This window comes from Neolamprologus multifasciatus, chromosome 13 (genome assembly GCF_963576455.1).
Source record: "Neolamprologus multifasciatus chromosome 13, fNeoMul1.2, whole genome shotgun sequence".
NCBI classification, from domain to species: Eukaryota; Metazoa; Chordata; class Actinopteri; order Cichliformes; family Cichlidae; genus Neolamprologus; species Neolamprologus multifasciatus.
In genome coordinates, this window is record NC_140451.1 from 18,294,768 (window position 1) to 18,320,575 (window position 25,808).

Below are 25,808 nucleotides of genomic sequence, written 5' to 3' on the forward strand. Positions count from 1 at the left end.
TTTAACATAGTTCACGGTGGAGAATAGCTGCTGACATAATGTGGATCCGAAGATCTATAATTGGCCTGCCTGGGGTTAGTCTCGATAAATGCACGGCGTTTCGGCGGGTACACCGGCTTCCGCGACCGCGAGTGTGACTCTTATTTTGAGCGATGAAAAAATAATAGAATATAATTTTATTTTTATATTTCAATATCACAATAATCTTCCAATTTAGAACTACAAGTTAAAAAGAACTAACATAAATAAAATACACTTCAGCTAAATACTAATTTATTTTCCCAAACCACGCGGAGCCGCAGTATAAGGACTAAAGAGCCGCATGCGGCTCTGGAGCCGCAGGTTGCCGACCCCTGGTGTAGGAGGACCAGGCCTCAAGGGCTGGTGTCCTGCAGTATTTAGATGTGTCCTTGATCCAACAGCTGATTTAAATGGCTAAATCGCCTCCTCAACATGTCTTGACGTTTTCCAGACTGGTAATGAACTAATCATTTGATTCTGGTGTGTTGACCCAGGGTGATATCTAAAACCTGCTGGACACCGGCCCTTGAGGCCTGGAGTTCCCCACCCCTGTCCTACACCAAAGCAATAAAAGAGAAGGCAAATACATTTCCTGTGTAGTAGCATGACTTTATACTTGGAGAACAGAACAGGTAGATTGTGGATAGGTAGACTTCTAAAAGGACAATTATTGGTGTTATCAAATGTACAGCCTTTTGTTGCTCCCATCCCAATCTTTTTTTAAATGTGTTGCAGCCATTGAATTAAAATTACTTTAATTAAAATCTTTTTCTTATTTCTATATTTTTCAGGGTTCTATTGTAAATACAAACTAGAGTAACCATTGTCATTATATGTTATATGTTATTGTTATTATGTTATTTATATTTTGCAGTCTCCAAACCTTTTTGGAATTAGGGTTATATATTGAATTTTGGTTTAATAAGTAAAATGACTGTGAAACAGTACTGTTGCAGAATTTTCAACACTTTATTTATTTATTGAACAAAGTAACTGCAAGTCTATGAAAAGCCACTAAATGAGTTAAGTTTGCAACAATGAGGTGAACTGAAGCATAATGATTGGTACAACGAGTCCTTTATGAGCCCTAATATACCCTTTTTGCTGATATGGTGGCATTTGGCTGATAGTTAATGTGATTCTGTCACTAATAACACTTTTTCAGGAGCAAGTCTAAAAAATGGCATGTTTCATTTAAGTTATCACTGAAACTGTATGCACTATCAACGACTTTCTGGTGCAAGTGTAAGCCAAATAATTACTTTCTAAATTGCATTTCTGTCTGTTCATGTCAATTCATTGAGAGAAAACTCTAAAATGCAAGCTCTATGTGGAAAGTTTTGGCAGTACAACAGTTGCTGTCCTTCAGCTACAGCATGCCGGGAATTGTGAGCTGGGCAGACTGTGTGTGCCATTTTTATTAAACATGCACAATTTGTTAACTCTCACCAGAGGTTAAGTCTAGTTCTTAATCAGTCTTCCTATATCAACAGAACACATTACTTCTCTGCTGACTCTGTACAGTGCAGTGCATCAGCCACTTCTCTTTTTACAAATTCTGTCAGAAGAAAATCACAGTGGATGAAATCTTTGAGCTGCCTCTTCTAATCCTTGTCCAGTTTCTTGTGGTAGCCCTTCTGATAGCTACCGATCAGTAGTTCAAGCTTTGACCCAGGAATTTTGTTTTGCTCTGCTGGTGCCGCCAGAAATTACCACCACACTTTCCCCTTGTCCTGCTGATGCAGAGTTAGTGGCCACTCTAGAATCACCTCCACCCATTCTAGATTGGGCACCAGCACCATATTAGTGTTTGATGGAGCTCTTTTAAACAATATTGATTAAAAACGACAAAATTATAATGTTACTATGCATTTTTAAGTCAAAATTGAAATAGTTAAGAGTGAATTACGAATTATATTGCAATTGTTATTGCTTTTGTAAGTGTTATTGGCTCATGCACATACAAGTTGAGAACAGTTAAGTCCTTAATGACTGTATGAATTAATTGTGTTGCAGCAATAATTCATACCATTCGTCACACACCAAACTATATGTCATGGATCCTAACTGCAAATGATCAGTTCTTTGACGTAAGAGTCTATTAATGAACTTCCCCAAGTTTGCAAGTTTGGCAGGAAATCCATGTGTTCACACTATTTTAGTTACCAAACGGTTTTATTACTAAGAAGTAGCTCATTAAGAAAATAGCTTTTCTGGGCTTGACTATACAACAGCTTCACTCCCACTCCCCTTCTATTTAAAAACTCTCTTTATTTGTCACAAGTGATCACGTTGTCTGCAATGACTTGTGCATGCATCCAAGTGAAAAAAAGGTTCTAAATTAAAAGATGAGCTGAAGGTAAACTTTCCACTGATACTAAATATAACACATATATAATACATGCCCTGTGGTTCAAATTGATACTAAAGCAGGAAGAGCGCATCTATTTAACCCTCCTGCTGCCTCCCCAACCTTTTTTTTCCTCTTTCCTTCCATCTTCAATTAGGTATCCCACTATCTGTCTCTCCATCTTTTCGCTTCACTGGGCCTGCCATTCTATTAATCTTGCTAACAGATTGCCTCTATTAATTAGTCTACATCCCCCATCTTGCATGTAATATTCAGAGGTAATTGAGATATTAGGAAGATAAGGATATTTCTGCAGTCACAATCGTTTTTAATTAGCCTAAAGATTAAAAGATAGACTCGTTTCCGCTTGGCTGACGTCCAGGCTGGCAGTGCAAGGTCTTTTCCTGTCACAAATTTATAGGAGGTTGCAAATTCTGCTGCAAATTTAATGTGTCAGTTTCCAAGATATATCTGTTCCATCATGCCTCATAGGACACTTCACGTTGTGGAGGTAATAATGCATCTAGGCCTCCAGACAAAACAAGTTTACAGCTTGTCATCTGTGGCATTTCAGATTGAATATTGTGCCTCTCAAGCATGTATAACTTACTGAACACAAGTAAAGACGATAGTAAATTCTGTTACTGTAAATCAAATGCAGTGCCTTTTCATTTTAACGTGCATTATGTGGGTCTCACTGCAGCTTCAATTAGATAATGAAAGAAATGTCCATACAGCGTGTCTGCAGTTAATTGGAAGGTCCAGGGTGCACTAAACAGACAAGATGAACAGACAGGAGTAATTACCACTAACTGTGTGTGTGTGTGTGTGTGTGTGTGTGTGTGTGTGTGTGTGTGTGTGTGTGTGTGTTTGTGTGTGGAGCGTTGTGCAAACACATTGGCTAAATGGAATTAAACACTAGGTGTGAAACAAAGAATACCAATTCATTTTCCCTGCTGACACGTGGAGTACATTTTGTCTGATCTCATCATAAATGTTGTAATTCTCAAGATACACAAAAGGCCCTATTCTTTCAAAATTACTAGAGCTGACCTCAGCAGGATCCTTGTACTTCGTAGCTGTGAAAGACTTTGCCTCTGCAAGCCCTCCGACCTGCCACTTCCTTTCCGAAAGGACCTCAGACGATTTTAATGGCTTTGGTTTGTTCACTATTCCCTACAGACCAGTTACTCACTCTTAACATGTCAGAGCGGTGCCTATAGGGCGCACATAATGAATAGAATAGAAAATTGAACATAAGACCCCAGAGCAGATCATTAAGCTGTTTCTATTATTGTACTCTGTATATAAGCAAAGCACTGTACTAGGCTTCGAGCCATCACTCCCAGTAGGATGCTCATGTTTCTATGGTTTAAGTGGTTCCCAGCGCTCACCAGGTATAAACACACCTTTTCTCACAGGGAAATGTTACTGGAAACAGGTTCACCAAGATGTTAAACCCTCTCTCTGCCTTACAACATTAGTACTTTCCTTCCAATGTTCAAAACTTCCTGGGAGTTTCAGTTGCTTACAGCATTTCCATTACATACACTACTGCTTATTATGGTTAGCACAGCTGAAATTTTTTACCTGGTTAATTTTTACAAGAACACCTCCACAAGTTGCACTTTCTAAATGGCACACAGCATACTAAGATAAATATAGTAAAATCTAAGTTTAGCAGTCTAAGATAGCGTGTTAATTTAGCTCATGTCTGTGGCAAAGGCAGTAGAAACACAAGCACGAGAATAAAAAGAAAGCATGGTTCCAAATATCTATCGTAAACCAGTCATTAGAAGCCAAGCTTAATGATTATTACCCTATTATTAAGTACCATAAGTGTTATGTACTTAGGTTGGGTGTCTAATTAAAAGGTAGCAAAACTGTGTACTGTAAGGAATTTTACTGAACCATGCAAACTCTCACTGAGGTTGGTTCACAATATGATCGGGATATTAATAAATAAAAACTTCACCCAGAGTAAAAATTCTGCCCAAATGATTTGGGGTAAATTAATGCGCACATTTTAAGAATACATCTATGATGTCACAAGCTCATTAATGTCTAAAATAAAGTCGTGACTCATTTGTACTTTCCCTGTTCACATTTGTGCAAAGAAGCCGACATTTGTGCTTCATTATTTCTGAAGTCATCACATTCTCATTTGTCTGGCCTGTAATGCTAATAAAAATAAAAGCAAATGGAAAACATGTATGAGCTTATCAACCTTACTGAGATAACTGTGATAGCTGAGCCAGCATGGTGAGGCTTGGTTTTAAAAATGTAAATCTTCTGATCCAGATTTGAAAGAAAAACTTACATTACTGGTTTTATTACCAGGTTTGATTTATTCAATTAAAATAAAATATACCTCAAATTAGGAATTTGTTAAGATTAGGGCGAAAGTAAATCACTTTAGTAAATCACATTCTTGTTTTTGAGCATTTGCACTTTTGATATTTAAAACAGTCAGGAACCAATTCTGTTTTTTCTGCTGTGTCTGTCATCAATAAAACCATATCTAAGTAAGCTTTTGCTCTCAACATCATGTTAGAGCTTACTGAATAATTTTTTAAAAGTTTATTACTAAGTAAAATGCAGAAAACTCGAGCAAAGAGCCTCAGGCCATTGTTTCCAAGTCTAGAGCCAAAATCCATGAGAAGATGTTCTGACAGAGAGGATCAACATATTTTAGGCTGCACTGTCATAATGAATCTGTCATTCTGAAGGAAAAACGATTTCTAAATTGAGATATTTGCATGCTCATGCATCTCAAACACACACAGTAAGGTTCACTGACATTTTATTCCGTCCTGCATTTTAATCATATTCATATTTGCATATGTTTGGGTGTGTGTGTGTGTGTGTTTTTGTAGTCTCAGATGAAGATGAAGTCTGCGGGCGTTGTGGATGGAGGCTTGTTCACAGAGAGCTATTGTAACATCTGCAATGCCCAGCTCATCTCCGAGTCCCAGCGCACCGCTCACTATGAGGTGAGTCCATCTCCTCTGCTCAGTTTCTGAGGTATTTTCTCATATTATTCCAGAATAAATATGTGTTCAAAATCTGAAGAGGACACAAAGGTTCTTATGCATAAAACAAGCCAAAATGTTGCAACATTTACTGCATTTTCAGGCAGATTCCTGCGTGGTACATTTTGCAAATGCCTTATTTGTACCAATTTCTGCTTGTGGCATTCAAAATAGTGCTCATCCATTAAACATAGTATTAATGCAGCACTGTAATGTTAGTTATTTGCACAACAACAAATGTGCACACACAGTTTTTATTTTAATGTAGTATAGCTTTCAGCAGACTCTCTCAGAGTAATTTATTGGATGGCCATTCAGCCCTTGCATTATTTAACTAGAATCTAAATGTGTGCGTTTGTGCATGTGAATGTGTGCTTGCGTGAGTGTACTGCATTAAAGTCGTACTTAATTACAAGATACAATTGGGATTAACAAGCAGACTAATGAGGGTGAGGCCCTTATCTAGGCAGACTAAAGCAAGGGCGATGATGGTGTGTACGGTAGGTTTCTGCATAGATGTGCACCTACAGTACGTCATTCACTTGTCAGTAATCTATTTCTGTCCCTCCCGAGCCTGACAAAAACACACAGCCTTGAGTAGAGCAGATGAATAGGCAAGCTGAGTCATTGCATTTCATCAGTTCCAAAAGGTCTCTGTAGAGGTTAGCAGATCAAGGAGACAAGGAAACAAATAATTTGCAAGCAGGAATATTTTGAATGTTATATTCTAATCAGATAGCGGGCAAAGATGGGCAAACCTTCTTGAGCGTCTATCTTGAGATGCTCATTTCCTTCAGCCCTTCCTTTAATTTATAGCAACTCTATCTTGACACACGTAACACGTCTGTTCTCCATCTTCACCCTCTGCTGCAATGCCAAAATATCAAAGTGCCCTCCACTCTTGTACAGGTACTTCTACTTTATCTTCCCAGGGCCTGTCAGTTCAACAACATAAACATAGCGATTAACACATGACCAGATGATCAGGTCTGGTCTCAGACTAGAAATGTCAGTTTCACTTGGTAAGAATCTGGCACGTCAATCAGTATTGACCTGCCTTTACTTAAGTTGCCAGTGTTTGAGTGCTTTAGGTTTTAGCACCTTATATGAAAGGTTTTAACATTGCTTTGTGTGTTAGGGCATTGAGGGCCATTGCACTAGCTCTTCTTTTATCTTCAGTTTCATTTCTCACACACTTAAGCATTTGATTGTAAAGGTTATAACAAAGATATATTTAAGCACTTCATTAAGTCCCTTTAAGTAAGCCTCCTTTTCTCAGTTCCCCTTCCACTTTTTTTCACAGTGCAGTGTCTTTTGCATGTCTGCCTACTTTTTTTTGACCACATGCTCCTCCATCACCACCACCAGCCATCATGGTTTTTTTCTTGGTTTCATTCTTTTTCATAGCCTTTTCCCCCTCTGCTTTGTTCAGAGGGGAAATTTCCATCAGCTGCCACTGACACTGACAAGTATGTCCTTTTTATTGGATTTGAATAGAGACAACTCTAGCATTATCTTGGCACGTTTTTATTCTTCCGTAGCATAAGACAGTGTATGTGTGAAGGCTTTATTCACTGTTTGATGAGACACTTCTCTAATTGTGAGCCAATCAATACTGCTTTCCATTTTGAGATGCCCTACATGCGATTCAAAACACTTTTCAAAGATTCAAAGATTCAAGATTCTTTTGCTTACACATATACAGTGTTGGGCAATTTACTTTGAAAAAGTAATTAATTATAGTTACTAGTTACTTCTTCAGAAAAGTAACTGAGTTAGTAACTGAGTTACAAGATTCTAAAAGTAATTAATTACTTGAAAAGTAACTATTACGTTACTTTAAAAAAATGTTTAACCCTCTGGGCTCCAGGGTATAATTGGCCATTTTTAACTACTTTTGATTTTCCCTCTAAAAACTATTTACTTTGCCTTGTTTGGTATCATTCTTTTCAGCAAAACCTCACGTTTCTGAATTTATAGTTATGTTTTCATTTTGACATACTGCATTAACACAACTGATCTGAAATCAAACAAAAAACATAAAATCCGAGTAGAAAAAGTTATATTTTTTAACAATCACAAACATGTTTATTGAATCGTATTTCATAACTCTAAATGCAAATATAAATTTTACGATTTTAAATTCAAATGCACACGTTTTGCAAACAACAAAGTTATTTGCAGCTATCTACCTTTTACCCTCTTTTTTTATAACCATTTCAAACTATTTATATAACAATCAGGTGTTCTGCATTCAATATGTACGTACTCACTCTCTCTCTTTCTGCTGTCGTTCTCTCTCTCTGTCTCTCTCCCTCTCTTTTGCCATCACTTCCACCTCTTCCTAAACAACCAAATGTCATGTTGCCATATCATTTTTTGATTGGTCGACATGGTGCATTTTTCCAACAACACGAAACTAAGTTTTTTTGTTTTGTTTTTTTATTTTTTGCTCATAAGCAGAGAGTGCTTGCTAGCGCTGTCCTTAGATGTTCGACGAGACGAAACTGTTGAGGAAAAAACGCCGCATATATATTGTTTATCATCTACATTATGGTTTTACGGGGCCTATCAACACAATTTAAAAAACTGGTATATATCACCTTGTTGCCTTGTCATCTTGAAGTGGTCATGTGATTGGCTTACCGCGACTACTTTAATCTTCCTCAGTCAAACAGCAGCACTCGTGTGATTGTTTTGCCCCCTTAGCTCCAGGTGTTGTGGCAAAAAGTGATCGTGATTACCGTCCGCGGGAGCACGCGCAGCTGCTTAAAGCTGTAGCGCCCAGATTACTTACGTAGTCAGCTACTTCCGTGCAACTGATATAAGATGCGGTAAGCTGAACACAGCTTCAACTGTCTGTTTGTTGAAAAAAAGTAACGCGACCGCACCACATTTTCCTGTTAGTAACTGTAACGGCGTTGTAACGATAGGAATCGTAATTAGTTAGATTACTCGTTACTGAAAAAAGTAACGCCGTTACTTGTAACGCCGTAATTCCCATCACTACACATATATAACTGTGCCATGCCTAGCATTGCAAGTTCAACCATGGAATGGCCAAAGCATCTCTGACATATCAGGACATGAATATAAGACCTAGGAATGTCCTTTGCTGTCTGGCACTGGCACAGTTATTTGCAGAATGGGCCTCCATCAATCAGGCTTGTTCAGGCACATCACAAGTGTTCTCAGCCCAGATTAGGATCTGTAGAGTTTGGAGGCTGGACCAACATCTGGGGCTTATCATCTTCCATAAACCATTCCGATTAGTTTTTCCAGAGTGGTAGGAAGGTTTTTAAGTGTTCTGGTGGCACAGTGATTCTCTGCAACTATATTTACTTTAGTGGTTTCAATCTTGGGGCTGATTTCTGCCCATGTCACTCCTGGCCATATCACAGCTCTAAATGCCTTTGTGGGAGACATTTTTATGTAGCTGTCTCCAGCCCTGTCTATCTCCTCCAACTTGATTTTACACTCAGAGAAACAGGGGAAGACAACACAGAGAGACATGGATAGTCCATTAGAGAAGGGCGAGCACGGAGGGTTAGTACAGGGTCACCATGGTGACATGAGGTCCTGCTTTTAGCCCATATCCCAAAGCCATCAACTACATGACCATTTATACACCTATGAACACAAGGCACACACAGGCACTGACAAAATGCATCAACAGTAGTGTGACAAGTGAAGAGACGTGAGTTTGTGGTGAGGTTCTTCTCCTCAGGGCCAAGAATCCAATCAAAGCACTGGAGCATCAACTACAATGCCTTGTCATTTACTTTCATATCATATGGATATGATGTCATATAGATCAAAAGCATTTGACAAATATTTTTACTTTGATCTAATCACATTAATCTCTCATTAATCCACAAATTCCACATTTTTTGTTCTTGACGCATTTCATTATCACCGTCTTTACTTGTGTGCCTGCACTTGGTTGAACAATCTGTGTTTGCTGCATATGGAGTAGTAAAGGTGTAATCTTTCTGATCGTGTCAACACTGAAAAAATAATGGCAGCCCTAGAATTTATAGATAATGATATACGTTATATAGTAGGAAGGAATGAAAGCCAGAGCATGGCAGTAAAATTATGTGTATGGAGGAAGATAGCAGTGTCAACCAAGATAGCATTGTCAAAACACATACACACTCTGTAATCTTTACCCTGCAGTGTTACGGGGGATTTTCATTGTCCCGCATTAAAGTGACAGTTAGCAGCTTCAAGGACGGCTCGCTGTCCTTTCATGTAAACACCACTCTCGCTTATTATAGCTTATATTGGTTATACCCTTAAGTACAGTAATAAATGCAGACAAAGAAACACAGCTTAGGTGTAGCGAGAATAACATATTAGTAACCAGAACAGAATAGTCAAGCGCAGCAGTAAAATCTACAGTCAATTAAGAGGTGAGTCTCAGATAATGATGGGGAGCGTGTGTGCTGCATATTCCTGCAAATTTCCACAGCAAAAGCCTTGAAATGAAAGGTTTCTTTCAACTGAAATGGCTTTTACTGTCATTTGAAGTGGTTACATGACAAGCATATTTTGAATTATAACCTCCTCATGGCTGAACATTGGTTAAAATGTCGTACGTATCATGTAATAATTCGTTTTTCTAGGGTTGTTAAATACCTGTTTACAGTTTCTTTGCTCTTGTTGTGTTTATTCATGTTTATGCTAGTGAAGCTTTGACAGCAAAAGTGCAGTACGTAGCTTGATTGATTACTGTCCTTGTGTTAGCACAGTTGGATTTGTGTAAACTAATTCACTGCTTATTGAAAAAAATACAAGTAAATGAAATAAAAAAGTAAAAGAACCTTCGATGAATAGTGTTTTAGGAGAGAATGATTGCCTCCTACAGTATTTTATATTCAGGTTAACACAATAAAGTAAGAAGAGCAAATTGAATTGTTTTGGAGTGCGCCTTGTTTAGAGCAGAACAGAAGGAAACACAAGAAAAATGAACACTGCAAGCAGCAGTGATCATGTCCTTGCACCATGGTGCATGTTGGGTTATAGACAATACAGATGGACATAGGCATTTCAAGATGGTATGTTTGAAGCATGGATTTCGGAGTGCCCCTTGTGTAGCGCTGGAACCCAGTCACGATGTGTTTCATCCATTTCATAGGCTGGTTTGCTGCAATAATGCCAAATAATTAGCAACTCTATAAATAGAACGTAGTTCTGCAAAATCACTCATTAGGATGCTTGTTCTAATTTGCTATGACCTCAGAGTGCATCGAAAATAAAACTAATAGGCTATAAAGAGTGATATGAACTTATTTAGAACTTACCTGAATGAAAATGTCTGGAGCACCAACAGATATTTGGAGATGGAAGAGAACTGGATATCAGCTCGTCTCACAGCTGCTATCCAGAAGATAAACCATTTTCAAGCTTATTCTCTTACCAGTCGTACGATCTAATATTGCAACCGACTGCACAGCAAGTGCGAACGCGGGATGTCAGCAAACATCTAGAAACGAACTCCTCACAGCGCTTCGTTACTACGTTATTACCCTGACGGTGCTCGCTGCACTACATAGATAAATGGAAAATGCTTTGCCCATTTTGTGGCGTTAGCTTCAGCCTCTTCACTCCTTTTTGTGCATCCCGCGTTTAGCTGCTGCTTCTTCTTCAACAAATTTTGGGGGGTGGCCAGTACCCACCACCCACTTAGTAATGCCCCTGGTCAGGCCAACTGTTGGTCAACATGGCCACAACCCTAACTCCATAGGTCAGGTGGATGACATATAAATAAAATAAATAAAAGTTTTTAGGATGTTGAATCATGTAGGATCATGTTGCTGTATATCATGTGTTGAATAAACAATGCAAATCTTTACTACATGGTGTCTGTTGCACAAGATTGATTTACCTTTGCCCTGAGAGACTATGACGGTGACTCAGTATCAACATTTAGATATCTCCAGACCTGGTCTCTAGACACTGTTAATTTCCTTGTGCTTATGCTTGACATTTACCGTGTCCACAAAACAGAAAAGCTTAGTATCGCCAAGAAGTTTTTAATTACATCTGAGGTTACCAGGTTTCATGAATTTTCCCACCCACCCTGACCCACTTTTCTTTTCTTTTTTTATATCCATCATTAGGGTCTTAAAGTTCTTCTGAACACATTTGTCATGCAAATCGTGTAATGGACATGTCGGCCTACAGTGTCCATTTCATGCTTTGCCTCTCCAAAACATAAAATGTACACACAAGCAGAAGTAAGATGCGATAACAGCAGAGAGAGAGATTTTATTTCAAGCCAAGATGAAAATAATCACGGAAAAGCATTTAAACAGACATTATTAACACATTTACATGTAAGTATATATTAGCTGTCTAGCTTAACCGTGTCTGGTGATTAAGGACCCTGGAATGTACTTCATACGTATTTTCCGTCACTATCGCCCTCTGCTGGTCATGCAACTTCTGCATGTGTCAAGTTTATGTTTTCAAGAGGCAAAGCGTGAAATGGCCACAGTGGACTGGCTTGTCTAGTACACACGATACTGGGTTGCAATTGAGGTGGATATGGATAGCCTGTCAAAAGGAGTATATCAAAGTATAAAGCTTGTCATTTCATGTTGCCACACGGTGGAGTTATACCTGTCGCTGAATATTAGCATGTGATTTCTCCTCTCTGATATAAAAGTCTTTCCTCACTTCCAACATTTAGCACTTCACAGTGTTCAATGTGTGCAGATCAAGCAAAGAGTCTTCAGTCCTCTACCACTAACACACTTCTCCACATCTTAGTCAGGGATCCACAAAGCTAAGGCAGGGCCAGACCATTAGTCACCTGGCCAGGAGCAAAATGTTTACTAGCATCATCAGCTGAAAGAAAGCTAAAAGCTTGCAGGGAGTTGCTAAGATAGAGTGACAGTCATTGATTTTTTTCCACTTGGCACAGTTGATAAAAAAAAAAAAACCTCACTTCCTAGTTGACCCTCTGTTTCTCTCTCTCTCTCTCTGCCAGAGCAAGAAACATGCCAACAAGGTACGTCTGTTCTACATGCTTCATCCTGAAGATGGAGGACCACCTTCCAAAAGACTGAGGCCAGATAATCCAGTATGCTTCCACTCACTGTTTGCATGTGTCCGTGTGTGTGTGTGTGTGTGTGTGTGTATCTACCTCTGTGCAAATATATAAAATATAAACCTAAAATGTATATTATCACTCCAAACTTTTTACATGTATGTAAAAATGCATTAAATATTTACTGATGAACTAAATAAGTCGAAAGAATTTTCTGCATTGCAGTTAAATAGAAACTCTAGTATGAATAAAGGCATTTATTTTGAATGCCCTTTATCACATGTGTATGACAAATACCTAAGTTTTTGATTAGCTTTAGTCTAATCCTTTGCTAGGCTCGTCCACTTTCATCCTTAACCATTGTGTCCAAGCGCTCATGGGAATGTTTGATCTCTTGTATGCAGTTGTGGGCTATAATTCTCCCAAGAGAGGTTATGCCTGCTTCTGGTCACATTTAGTGAAGGCAGACAGCGCCAAGCAGCTCTGTATCTGACTATTGCAGGCCATAGCAAAGGAGGTCAGTGCATTACCAATGTTTGTGTGTCTGTCTGTGTGCATGTGCAGTCGGAAAGCCATTGTGTCCCTGTTTCTGGAGCCTCATTCTGTAACTGTGGCAAATGCTGAGATGGCGTTTGTACCCTACATTGAATTGTTGGGCTTCAAACATTAAGTATAACTGCTATTTTGGTAATGATTAATTTGTGCGTGTGTGTGTGTGTGTGTGTGTGTGTGTGTGTGTGTGTGTGTGTGTGTGTGTGTGTGTGTGTGTGCGTGCGTGTGTGTGTGTGTGTGTGTGTGTGTGTGTGTGTGTGTGTGTGTGTAATTGACTATTGTGTAAAGGAAGATTTACAATATTACATTGTGTGTCCCAATTATCTTGCTCGTCCCATGTGGCATAAAATATACACTTACACACTAAAATCACATACCGTGCACACTGTGAGGACACAGCTGGTGAAAAATAAAGGTTTTAAAACTAACTGATAAATCTAGCAATTCCAGAGAGAGAGAGAGAGAGAGAGAGAGAGAGGGAGAGGTGAAGAGGGTGAAAGTCTCTAAAGTTTTCAGATAATAAATCCAGCGAGACTAAAATGTAAAAACAGACCTGGATTAACAGTTTCAAGCCCTAGAGCTTGAGCAACCAAGTGGTGGTGTTTAAACTATGCTTCTCGACAGACTTACGTTATTTGGTCCATGGACTGGTTTGTTCCCCCACTGTTTACCTTCACATGAGCCATGATCATTTTACACCATTTCCTTTATCCTTCTATGCAGAGTCTTTCTTTTCCCAATGATTGCATACGTTTAAATTTTAAGAAGCATTCTTTTAGATCAAACATAGATCAGTAGATCAATCCAAAACTATGAGATTTCAAATGCACTCTTTAGGATCTGTTATCTAAACTGTCAGAAGGTTGAAGAAGTTTATAGGCAAAACTTAAAACAAAAATAAAGGCCAGCTCTTGTTTATTTTTTTTATAAATATTGCCTACTTTCTACACACGTGTCAGAAATAGCTGTGTGACAATATTTTGAAAAGGAAAGTGAAATTAAGAAAAACTAACTATGATTTGGTTTGTAATGAAAGATGAAAGATCGAGCAGCGACAGCGACTGAGCAGCGACTCCGTGGCAACCACCGGTCTCTAGGGAATGGCAAGTGGTTGCTAGAGATTGCTGACTGTTGTTTAGTAAAATCGGTTGCACAAAGCTTGCTGCGCACACAAAAAAACCTCCCTGTGATTGCTTTTGTTTTGTGGTTGCTTTTGTTACGTGCCGATTTGCATTAGTAGACTCCAGCTTGTCTGCAAATACTTGCCAAATACTGGTGCACTAGTGAAACGGAAAAGTAGAAAGCAAACTGGAACCAAAGGAGGTTTTGGGTGCAGCTCCAAATACTTCTTTGTGATCAATTTTACCTAGAGGCTGTCAATTTGACTCACAAACCAGTCAGGGATAGTACATTTTCCCCTAGTGGCCTGTGGTTTCAAGAGGGTCATTAGTTAGTCTCTAGGACTGTGTGACCTCGGCCTCACTCAACCAATGGAACCATAGTTCACAACAAAAGTTGTAAAAAGGTAACGCATAACACTGCAGACACTCACAATATAATATGTCAAAGGCCTATGAGTACACACACACACACACACACACACACACAAACACACACACACACACACATACTGTGGATGTATTCACACCTGCGTCTCCATCTGTCTCTCTAAAAACCAAATAAGACATGACTCAGCTCACTGTGGATCTCACCTCATATTGGACACTAAACACATATAAATAGGCTGTGTGCACAAAGACACACACATCCCACATCTGCTATACTGTAACCTACTGTGAGTGCCACAGCTAGCACTTTGTTCATAACCTTTCACGCAGAGATGTGACATTGATTATTTGACAAGGCGGGAAAACTGATGTAAGATGAGCAGAGATTAATTTCATTTCCCGAGGTGAAACTGTCGGCTTTCAATTCAGAATAAACTTTTCTTCTTTCATCTCTTTCATCTTTCATTTTCCCAGGGGAAGCGTTGCACGTCTTTTCTCTAGACTTCATCCCAATGTTTTTTCCCTCCTGTTTTGTGCTGATTGACATGGTGCAGTCCAATGGGAACTGCAAAAAATGCTTCCCCCCCCCATTTTTTTTTTTGCAGAGTGATTGAAATGTCAGTGTAAAATGCCATGCTTTAAGGTTTTTGTGCTTGTGTGTACAGGTGAAAGTTTTTGTCACAGAACAAACAGAGAAAGTAGGTCGTCAAGGTGCTCTCAGATGAAAGAGGAGACATGATCCATTTTTCTGCCCTATTCTCCACCCTGTTCTCTCTCTCCATCTGTGCAGTTTTTCACTTGCGCAAAGGGCAAGACAGAAGAAAAAAACGTTTTTTTCTTCACCTTTTATTCTCCTCTATTGTTGTATTTTCACTGTGACTACTTCTAATTTACACTTTCAGAGCATCCTTGAGCTCTAAATGAGAGCTCTGTTTCCCTGAGCTGCTCCACGAGTATATTTAGCGATGTTTCCCACAGCGCCCCAACACAGAACAGTGGGGAGAAGTGAGGAGGAGCAGAAAAAAGAAAAACAGAAGGAGAGGAAGATAAACACAGCTAATTAGGAATCTATTGTTAGGTGCGTGAGCAGATTGAAGCCACCCAAACAGAAATGAAAAAGAAAAAACAAAATCTGCGATACAGACGTCACTGTCAGGCAGCGGACAAACAGGCATACGTGCGGCATGTGCAAACAAAAAACACACACAACAATTAGGTCGCATGCAAATCGGTCTCAACAGATGCGCGAGGTGCGACAGGTAGAGACAGCGAGGTGTGGAAAACAGAGAGAAACACAGTAATAAGCGATGGCAGAGATTTAGAAATCAAAAACGAAGAAAGCGAAAAGGTGACGACTTTCTGCACGATGGAGGAAAAACAGTGAGTCAGAGATGCTATTTATTGTTTGAAGTGGTTTGGTAGAATGGCAGCTGTAATGAGCTGACAATTATTCATATGTCAGTCACCCACACATGCTTCAGATTGTTTAAAACATTGCCCGCGCTGTCACTAAATCCCTGGTGTAACATCTTTGATTTTTTTCGAGTAGATGCTTCTTTGTGTTTCAATTCCATCTCTGTCGACTGCTTCACTTACTTTTTAGTGTTTGTTGTGACGGGTTAGACTGCTGCAGACTGCCACAGAGAAACAGCTCAGGCTTTTTGTCCTGAGTCAAAAACTGGAAAAACAAAACAAAAACCCCAAAACACACAAGGATGGGACATCAGCCTATTGCAGTTTATCTTCCTCCTTCTGGTACAGCAAGATCTTAGTAGAACAAGAGCTCAACACCACTGCCCAAGGAAGGAAAAGGTATAGGGAGTGTGTGAGGGGGAAGTGGAAAAGCAGAACAATGGGACAAATAGCGAAGGAGATGAGAGGAGGCACAAAAACTGAGAGGCAGCGGGGAAGATATGGTAATGAGGAAGGAGGGGAAATGTAGGCAAGAAGGAAAGATGGAGTAAGAGAAAAAAGTTTCCTAGAGAAGAGAAGAAAAGAGAAGAGGAGACTTGTCCTTACAGAGTTTCTGTCGCCCCATGCTGCAATCATGAATAAGAAACACTGGATAAATATTGATAAGCTGTTTTTTACTTTACATACAACAAAATCAAAATGGCAAATACACATTAGACAGTGCTGCATGTGCTAATAAAGAAACCAAGATACTTGGTTACTAATAAGATACTAATAAAAATTCCATATCAGTTTCTAGAAAGCTTAAAATTCCATTATTGAAATATCAGCTGATATTCTTTGCTAACAGTGCTTTCCAATAAGATTTTTAGAACCTATTTAGCAACTTACTGTTGTCAAATAGTCCACAAGCTTCTTCTGCTCAGCTGCACTGCTTAGTTTGCTCCATGTGGTGCAGATAATGGTTTGAGTCTTAGTCTAACCTGATTTGTTGGAAAAACTGTGAGATGACACTGTTTCTAAAATATGCTCCATTAATTAAAAAAATTAAAAATTAAAAATTGTATAACTAATACCGTTAGTGTGTTCAATACCGTAAATAATACAGAGTTCAATATTGGCGGATGATATTGGCAGAGCAAGATAACAGTGTAGCTCTAATGCTAATGGTGATGGAGGGGGGAGGTCTGGGACAGTTCATAGCAAGCCTTTAACATGATCACAGCAGGGAGAGTCAGTGAAGAGGAGAGGAGGCGAGGCGGGAGGAGGGAAGAGGAAGGAGGAGAGGCGGTTGCGCGGGCCTGCCAATACAGATAAATATTTCATCCCACAACACACAGAGTCACTGAGACTGGAGCCCAGGGGGGGAGAGAGGATGGAGGGAGGCAAAGAGATATAGAAAAAAGCTAAGAGTGAAGGCAAGGCAGAGAGACATAAAAGTAAGAGAAGAAGGAGCGAGAGAGAGAGATAGGACAGCTGAGAGACAAAGCTAAGCCTGCAAGGTAAAGGTGTCCTTAACTCTCACATCCAGTGTCCCTGATGCTAACCAGAGCTGACATAAGGCACACATGCAGACACACAAACACACACACCGCGTGCACCCACATACTCAGATGTGGTGTCTCAGACACATTTCTATTATTGTACTCTCACCGAGAGTGAGGTCTCTCTCTCCTCCAACCCGAATTAACACCTGGACTAAAATGTGCGCTGGTGTGAAAAGAAAAAGAAAGAAAGCACGGATGAACAGACAGAAGGTGGAGGTTCAATGCAAAGAGTTCAAGGAAGACATAGAAACGTTGCTATAACAGCCTCCAGTCGTGTGGCAAGGGCTATCCGCAAATTCTGGCACCTGGATTTGACTTGTTTGAGATGCTAAAGCATTAGCAGAACTAGAGACTAATGCGTAGACACTGTCTACAGCTGTTTCTTTAAAGTGTCCTTTTTAAAAGTGGACAGCGCTGAATACAAGGGTAAGATAAGACTATGAAGGCACATTAAAAACAGATCACTCAAACCACTTACCAGTGTTGTCTGGGGGGCATCTTTCTAAGTGCATGGGTCCTGATGCTTCCCAGCAAACATGTAACAGAAAGAAATCAATATACATTTCTTGTCTTGTCTTAAAATGTTTTGCTTTCATTGCACTAACAAATTCTTTGCTCTTGACTGGCAAATAATGAAAGTAGTAATAGTGTGTAGGGACCCTTTGACCTAGTCTAGTTAAAGCTGAATGAAAATGGTTAGTTGGACAGCTTGGATATGAGAGATAAAGAGGTCTCCTCTGCTGAATTGTAATTCAGTCGTGCGAGCTCCATTTTTAGGTTGATTTAAGGCACGGAGCTGACTATAACAGGTCATTGACATAATGAAACAAGAAGGTACCTTTCTCAAAGCTTTTCTTTATATAAACCATAAAGACTTCTAATGACAGTGTCTCTGTTTCTGCAATATCAGATATTACTCTGACCTGTCCCTGTTCTATGTCCCTGTTAAAATATGTATAGATAGATAGATAGATAGATAGATAGATAGATAGATAGGTAGATAGATAGATAGATAGATAGATAGATAGATAGATAGATAGATAGATAGATAGATAGATAGATAGATAGATAGATAGATAGATAGGTAGATAGGTAGATAGATAGATACAACAAAGACTGACATTGACAGTTATTTGCAGCATATGTCATATGTGTGATATGTTGCACATTCTAGTAGGCTTTAAAGTGTTTCTGAGTGTTCAGGACAAGACTCAAAGTAAAGTACATGCGTGCATGTATTACTCATCCTGTGAGTACATAAATGTATCGTCACAGTCCCTCTGGATTGGTTTAAGGTTGACGCTTTGATTTAGGGCAAGACTGGGGTTAGGCAAATGTTCATTGCCTAACGGCAAGTCAGTATACTCTGATGGATGAAAGAATGACTGTGTGTGTGTGTGTGGTTGCATGTTTGTGTCAATCAGGCAGTTGGTTGGTCTTTTTGTTTGTATTCTCACTCTTCCGTAGGGAGCAACTCTCCCTCATCATTAGTAATGAACCAGCTGCGGTGAAAGGCCGAAGCCACAATCTCAGCCCAGAGAGACAGATGAATATTTGATTAGTCCTCTCTTTGCCTTCATGTGTGCACGTGTGTGTGTGTGTGAGTGTGTGTGTGTATGTGTGTGTGAGAGGAAGTGAGAGAAAAAAAGCCCAGTGAGGTCAGTGTAAAGTCTACATCTTTCCATCCCCCCCCCCCCCCATCTCTCTTTTTTTTCTCACTTTTACCTCTCCCTGCCTTTTTTCACACCATTCCCATCACGATCAGCCTACACCTCTCCACTCGCTATACTCTCCTGTACTTTGATTTATTTTTCTCTCTCAACACCTCTCTTCACCCTTCTGACACTTTCTTTTACCATTTCTCTTCCTCTGTTTCTGCTATAGGACTGTGCAGAGACAGAAGTGGACAGGAACAAGTGCTGTACCCTGTGTAACATGTTCTTCACCTCTGCAATTGTGGCACAGTCCCACTACCAGGGCAAAACCCATGCCAAGAGAGTCCGCCTGGTGCTGGGGGAGCCACCCAGTGTACCCACAGCCATAGCCAACCCCACAAACACAGGTATCGCACACAGTCTAGTTGCTATATTGACCTGTGTTAGACTTTTACATAAAGATTAAACTCAGATATTTAAGTTAACGTACTAAAGCTGTGCAGCAGTTTGCAAATGGTGTAGTAAGGCACGCTAGTGTGCCTTTGAGCCAAATGCTGGTGTGTTGTGAGATTTTATGACAACCATAGTTATAAATGAAGGGAACTCCAGTCTCATTTTGCAGTTGCTGGCTGGTGGGATTTATCCGTGTGTGATACATCAAAGGCCCTGAATGACACCAAGGAAGTTAATAAGGGGAAAAAAAACACATCATTTTCTTGTGTTGAGTAACTACCTATCACTGCAGAAGACACACAACTTTTAGAAATGAGAAAAAAACCTGTCAGCAGTAGGGATGGGTATCGTTTAGGTTTTATCCGATACCGGTGCCAAACTGGTACTTTTGAAACGGTGCCGGTGCTTAAACGGTGCTCAAACCGGTGCTTAAAGAATGGAGAACACAAAATTGGTCCAAAAACCTCTCATGTTCAGCTGTTTTTTTGTAAAAAGATAACAATGTTAGCCTTTTCTGCAGCTATAGGGCATATATGGCATCACTCTTGGCTGGAAGCAGTGCTTAAACAAAAACAAACTTTGTCCAAAAACCTCTCATGTTTAACTGTTTTCCACTTTTTCTTTAGTCATTTTAGCCTTTTTGGCCAGGGTGAAGGGAGTATCTGCCATCAAACAAGAAGACAGCCGCATGTAGCTATGATGATGTTTGCTAGTTCACCTTACATGCATTAATGTAATAACGTGGTTAGCCTACTCAACGTAAATTACACACGAACATCATGAAGCTACTCACGCAGAGAAGAACGGCTGCTGCTGCATCATCATCCGTCACCACCACACCCGCAGGAGATGCGCTCGGTGTGAGGTCTCGCAGCAAGCTATCAAATACGGCGCATTTTTCTGCTTTAAAAAAAAACCGCTATGCGTCGCCAGGTGTTTCATCGGATTTGAGGTGTTACCTCCTTTGACAGTATCACAGTATCACCTTAAAGCACTTGTTGCAGGCTGCTGAGTTTGCATATTTTGCTGTGAAGTACAGCCAGACTTTTGACTGCTTCGCCTTGGGCATTTTTAATCTGTAGCTCTGCTCTAAAAGTACGTACGTACCTGGGCCCGCCTACTATCCTCGGAAACGTAAAATGATTGGCTAGAATTCAAAGTGTGTCACAGCTCAGGAAAAAAAAGCACCGAAATGAAGCACCGAAATGTGCGCTGCTTTTCGGTCTGGTTACTACCGTTTATGTCAGAACCGGTGCCATCATGGCACCGGACACCGGTACCCATCCCTAGTCAGCAGACACTATCACAAAAGCTGCATGTCTCTTGGCTACAGAGGTGTCAACACTATTCAGATGCATCACCTGTGAGAAGTTTGCTAATGCTAAGAAAGTGCCAGGCTCTTGGAAACCAAACAACCATTCTGACAGAAACGCAGCCCATTTCAAAAGCTTGCTGGATTTGAACCACACGCAGCAGGGACTTTTGTTGTCTGATAGTTGGAAAGGGGCAAGGCATATGGTAGTGGACAGGCAAGTCTTGCAAAAAAAGAAAATTACATGTCAGAGGTCCAGATGCAGCAAATAGATTGTCAAAAGTGAAATTACTGAGAATAAAATCGAAAAAAGATGTGCCCGACAACACAGAAGCTGTTTTGCACAGATATGAACACGGGCATGCCTTGAAATATTGGCTTGCCTCAAAAAGTTTAAAAAACCACAGTCACAGTACTTTGTTTCTGTTACAGCAGTCACAGCAGCATCTTTCTTTACTGTTGTTGATGAGAGACAAAGCCCCTTCCAGCAGTCAACAGACTACCAGCTAACAAGCTAGCTAGCTAACATGCCCTAGCTAACATGCTTCTGTCATGCGCTCATTGTTGCTATATTACTGTGCAAAACCCTTGAGCCAGTCCTTATTTCTTTCAAAGTTTTTCTGTGAAACATTGGCTGATTTTTGTTTTTGTTGTTTTTTGTTTTATTTTGTTCTTTGATTGTTTAAGCTGACTCATTAAAGCATTAAAAAACTGCTGTGTACTTAGTAAAAATGAAAGGAAAATAGTCTCTTTAGTCACTTTGGTATTAGCACTCTTTTTCAAAAACCACCAACAAGATGCTTCTCAAATAGCTATTTTCTGAAAGGTTGGCATATTTTGGCAAAAAAAAAATCAAAGGAAACTAGACAAGTTGAATAACAAAAGAAGAAGTCTATGAAACTATCTAATGCAGATGAACCATATCTCAAGTCATGTCCATAAGAAACAGGAAAGAATCAAGCAAAGATCTGACAGAGAAACTGAGAGATGTGTTTGGCACTTCAGTTAAACCATCTAATATTCGCTGTCAACAAGCATTTATTAGGAAGGGAATCAAGGATAAAATGCTGTGGTATTAAAGTAGGTAGAACTGGACTGAAAATCAGTGTCAAGTTGTCTTTTGTAGTCATAAATCCAAATTTTAAATGGATTAAAAACATGCATCAACATCTGTCATTGTTTGGTGCTGCATTTCACCAGTGGGGTTGGGGTTCTTGTCAAAACTTCTGGCATTATTAATATAGAACAAATCTGCCAGGATTTGATCTACTATTACCATCATGAAAATTACAACAAGTTTTGAGCTTAGCAATGATCCCAAACCCATCACACAACATTGTTGAAACAGTGAGGGATCGTCTTGACAGCAAATAGAATAAAACGCAGCCAAGATCCGAAGAAGATCTTTGGATGTCCTTCAACAATGCTCAAGAACTATTCATGAAGACTACTTAAAGAAATTACAACAAAGCGTCCCTTCAGGCTGTGTTTTAAAATAAAGGTCATCATACCAAATGTTGACTTACAAGCTTGTTAGAATAGTCCAAACTCCGTTTTTGCTTTATTTGCATAATGTTTGCACATATTTCAATAATTCGCTGCACCTCTTCCCCATTTTTCTAGGAAAATATAAAGAAGTAAGGGATAGCTCAAGGCTTTTGCACACTGCTGTTGGTTACAAAAACCCTCTTTAAAATATACAATGCTGATATCGATTGATTTGGTAAGAGAAGTTATCCTGATGAGTGCAGAGGTGTTACAAAAGCCCAGCTCTGTGAGCACAGTGCAAAAACATGTTCTGTCCTGATGGTGTTTTTTGTGGCAACAACTTTAAATGCTGTCAATGGTGAGCTTTACGGGATGGTGTCTCTCCACGTGGGCTCTTATACATGTCGATGTCTCAAAATTTGACAGAGTTTGAATCATTAATTGTTGGCTTATATTCTTTTTTACATTATATGATTAGAAGCTTGAATCAGAAGTGTTAATTTTATTCTGGTTAATAATATAACACATTTAAAGCTCTTAGACTGCTACACTAGGCATTTTGTCTCTTTAGCATTTAAAGGGTATGTTAAAAATTCCTTTCAATCATTCAGCAATACATAACAGACAGAACACAATCTATTATTCTTCCATGCTAAGCTATGCATCTATAAGTTCTCATTCCTGATCTTAACACAAAAAGCCTGTCATCACTAAAGACCATAACTCAGTTGTCAAATAGACTCTCACCTCTGCTCGTATACATCCCCTCTTTGTGACATGTTTTACTGAACTGAGAACTATTTTTACTTCAAAGGCTTTATTTTTTTATCTGAAGTGGATTTGGACAGCTTTAGTGATGCTTCAGTCAAAACTACTAGCCTGGGATTCAGGGGGAAATGTGTTTGAAAATGGCAACATGCCAGAGGCCCAAGAAGTAAAACTTAGCAGATGAGGCACACAGAGAGATATTAATTTATAAAAGTCTCCTGATTAGTAAAATGTGTTCTTAACAAATCAAGACATCTGCTGATTGATATTTTTTTGTTGAAGCACAAGATTGTTCAAGATTAGTGTGTTTTTAAGTGTCTGTGCTGCTAAGTTGACTCCAGGGGAGCTTTACATAATGTGATTCAAATTGGATTCAAAGGGGAAACTCACACAGCTATAAAGGCACAATCGCTACAAAATGGAGTGTTATAATCAAGCCCCTGAGTGACTTTTGCTAAACTCTGGCCTACTTTTGGGAAAAGTGTCACTTCTGTACAGGCACTGTCGTGTAGTTTGCTTCGTTTTGTGACAGTAGGACCTGAAGGAAAAGAAACAAGAGAACAAGAAGAGAGAAATAGTGACCTGGGAGAGAAGAAGAGGATTTCAGGAGAGATTAGAGTCAAAAAGCACCCTTCATGATCATTCCGAGATGAGCGCGCCACAGAAGATGCACAGCCAAGTTGACAGGCTTGAGCACACATGGACATAGAAACACACACATGCACGCACAATCATTATTAGAAAAACACAGAGGCAGGATAACTGACGCAGGCACTCATGGCATTCACTTGCATCTCAGGACACTTGGACACTAACAAACACACTAACGCATATTCCCACAAACATACAACACAGTGAGATTAGAAATAGTAGAGTCCGTGTGTGTTGGAGAAGCCTTTGAGCGGTAGAGAGCAGAGATCGTACCTGCGCTCCCTCCCCGATGCACATCACATCCCCATACACTTCAACCCAACACCTCTTCCTCCAGAACACACACTATCGTGCACACTGCCTATGCCCCACTCTGTGAAAAACACTTATTTCTGCTCCACTGTGCAGAGATCACAGTCAGGAGAGGAGAAGTGGTGGTGCAACAAGGGATAGAGAGGAAAAAAAACATCACAGGGTCTCTCCCTGTTGCTGCTCATCACATGCAGTTCCGTAGAGCTGTCAGAACCGAGGAGTGTCATTTACGCACTGGCACACGCAAGCACACATGAATGCTACACCGGAGATTTGATGATGGACTTGCCTTTGAGCTCAACGGCAATAAAATAAAATGACAGTAAGAGAGTTGCAGGGTTGAGTTTTGAAAGTGAGACGATGGCAAACACAAGCAAAGGGAATGTGAGTGGGTGTGGTTGGTGAGATGAACAGAGACACAGCCATAGATACAGTAACTATGTGAACAGAGCCTGAAGACACATCAAGGTATGAGGAGCCAATCAGCTCAAAGGGCTGGAGTCAATCCGGCGCAGGCCCCCACACTAAAAAAGACACATAAATGAACCCACCTCACACCCGTGGTCACTGGTCAAGGATTCATGCGGGCATTTGTTAGCAGTGAGATGATGGTTGTTGTGAAAGAAGTGATATGACTCATCTGAGCTTCAAAGCATGTGTGAGTGGGCTTTTGTTTGTGATATAAAATGTGAACTAAACGTGCGGCATCGGGGCTGTGTATTCACAGTCAGTATAACTCGAGAGTCATTGACACATTGTAGATGGCAAATCGGCACATTTGGACATGCCATCTGGCACTGTAAGCTTTCTCACGCAATTTGGCTGTGGACATAACCCCCTCCCTTCCATCCCTTCTCAGGATGATTTGTTTGGTACACATACTGTACCTTACACATGCAAACAGCTTATTCTGGAGCTTCTTTCACACACATGCACGCGCACACATATACAAGACTTCACACGTTTTCTTAAGCGTGGCTTACACATTCTGTCCGCCACCCAAACACCCACATTCACACACAGACACACGAGTAGCCACACGCGTGTACGCAGTTTTCGCTGTGAGAGCTACAACCCCGTCCTGTGGACATGTCCGTGCCTGTTGGCTATTAATGGGCAATCACCATGGTAACCAGTGCCATGTCATGAGTAGCAGGTCACCTGGAAATCTGCCGTTTCTTTTTTTTTTTTTTTTTTATTCCCTTGCAGAAGAGAGGAGAGGAGAGATGGTGCAGGTTGAAAAAAAGATAAAACAGGAAGGTTCAGAAGCCAGTCTCTAACACTTGCAGACTGGACCCCGGAGTGCAGATGGCCTCCTTCCAGCCCTCATCTATGCTCCACATATGTGGCTCACAGCAATCCATTTGCTCTTTGCTCTCAGCCTTGATGAGTACAATCTGATTACGGAGTTTTTAAATGTAAATGTGGTTTTTCAAGCATGTATTTGAGAATTCACGTGTCTGCGAAGAGTATGCGCGTGAGAATCTGTGCAAATGCATCAAATTTTCATGTTAACGAGTTTCATGAAAATATTTTCATTTCATGTAATTTTCACATTAGAGCTTGATTTGCATTTGAATTCATGTTAATATCCTCCCTCCCTCACTCTGCCTTTCCTTCTCCTGTTCTCATTTCCTTCTACAGTATCTTACCCTTGACTTGTCTCTAACTCCTATCTTTTCACTTCCG

The 25,808-nt window shown here is 40.0% G+C and overlaps 1 protein-coding gene and 1 long non-coding RNA gene across 4 annotated transcripts in view; both read left to right on the plus strand.

Annotated features, from left to right (window-relative positions):
- Positions 1-25,808, plus strand: part of LOC146505398 (zinc finger matrin-type protein 4) — a 64,988-nt gene that overhangs the window by 12,955 nt on the left and 26,225 nt on the right. For 2 of the 3 annotated variants that reach the window (XR_014877520.1, XM_085182383.1), the window contains exons 2-4: positions 5,248-5,364; positions 12,401-12,493; positions 19,365-19,542. Coding sequence is in view for 2 of the 3 variants with exons in the window: in XM_085182383.1 (XP_085038509.1) it covers positions 5,254-5,364; positions 12,401-12,493; positions 19,365-19,542 (382 nt within the window). In the remaining variant the exon portion in view is untranslated. The remainder of the gene's footprint in view (positions 1-5,247; positions 5,365-12,400; positions 12,494-19,364; positions 19,543-25,808) is intronic. The other variant, XM_085182384.1, reaches the window with a different exon arrangement.
- On the plus strand, positions 19,549-25,729 carry LOC146505399 (uncharacterized). Its single transcript, XR_014877521.1, has 2 exons — positions 19,549-19,922; positions 20,883-25,729. It is a non-coding gene; the product is annotated as an uncharacterized LOC146505399 (long non-coding RNA).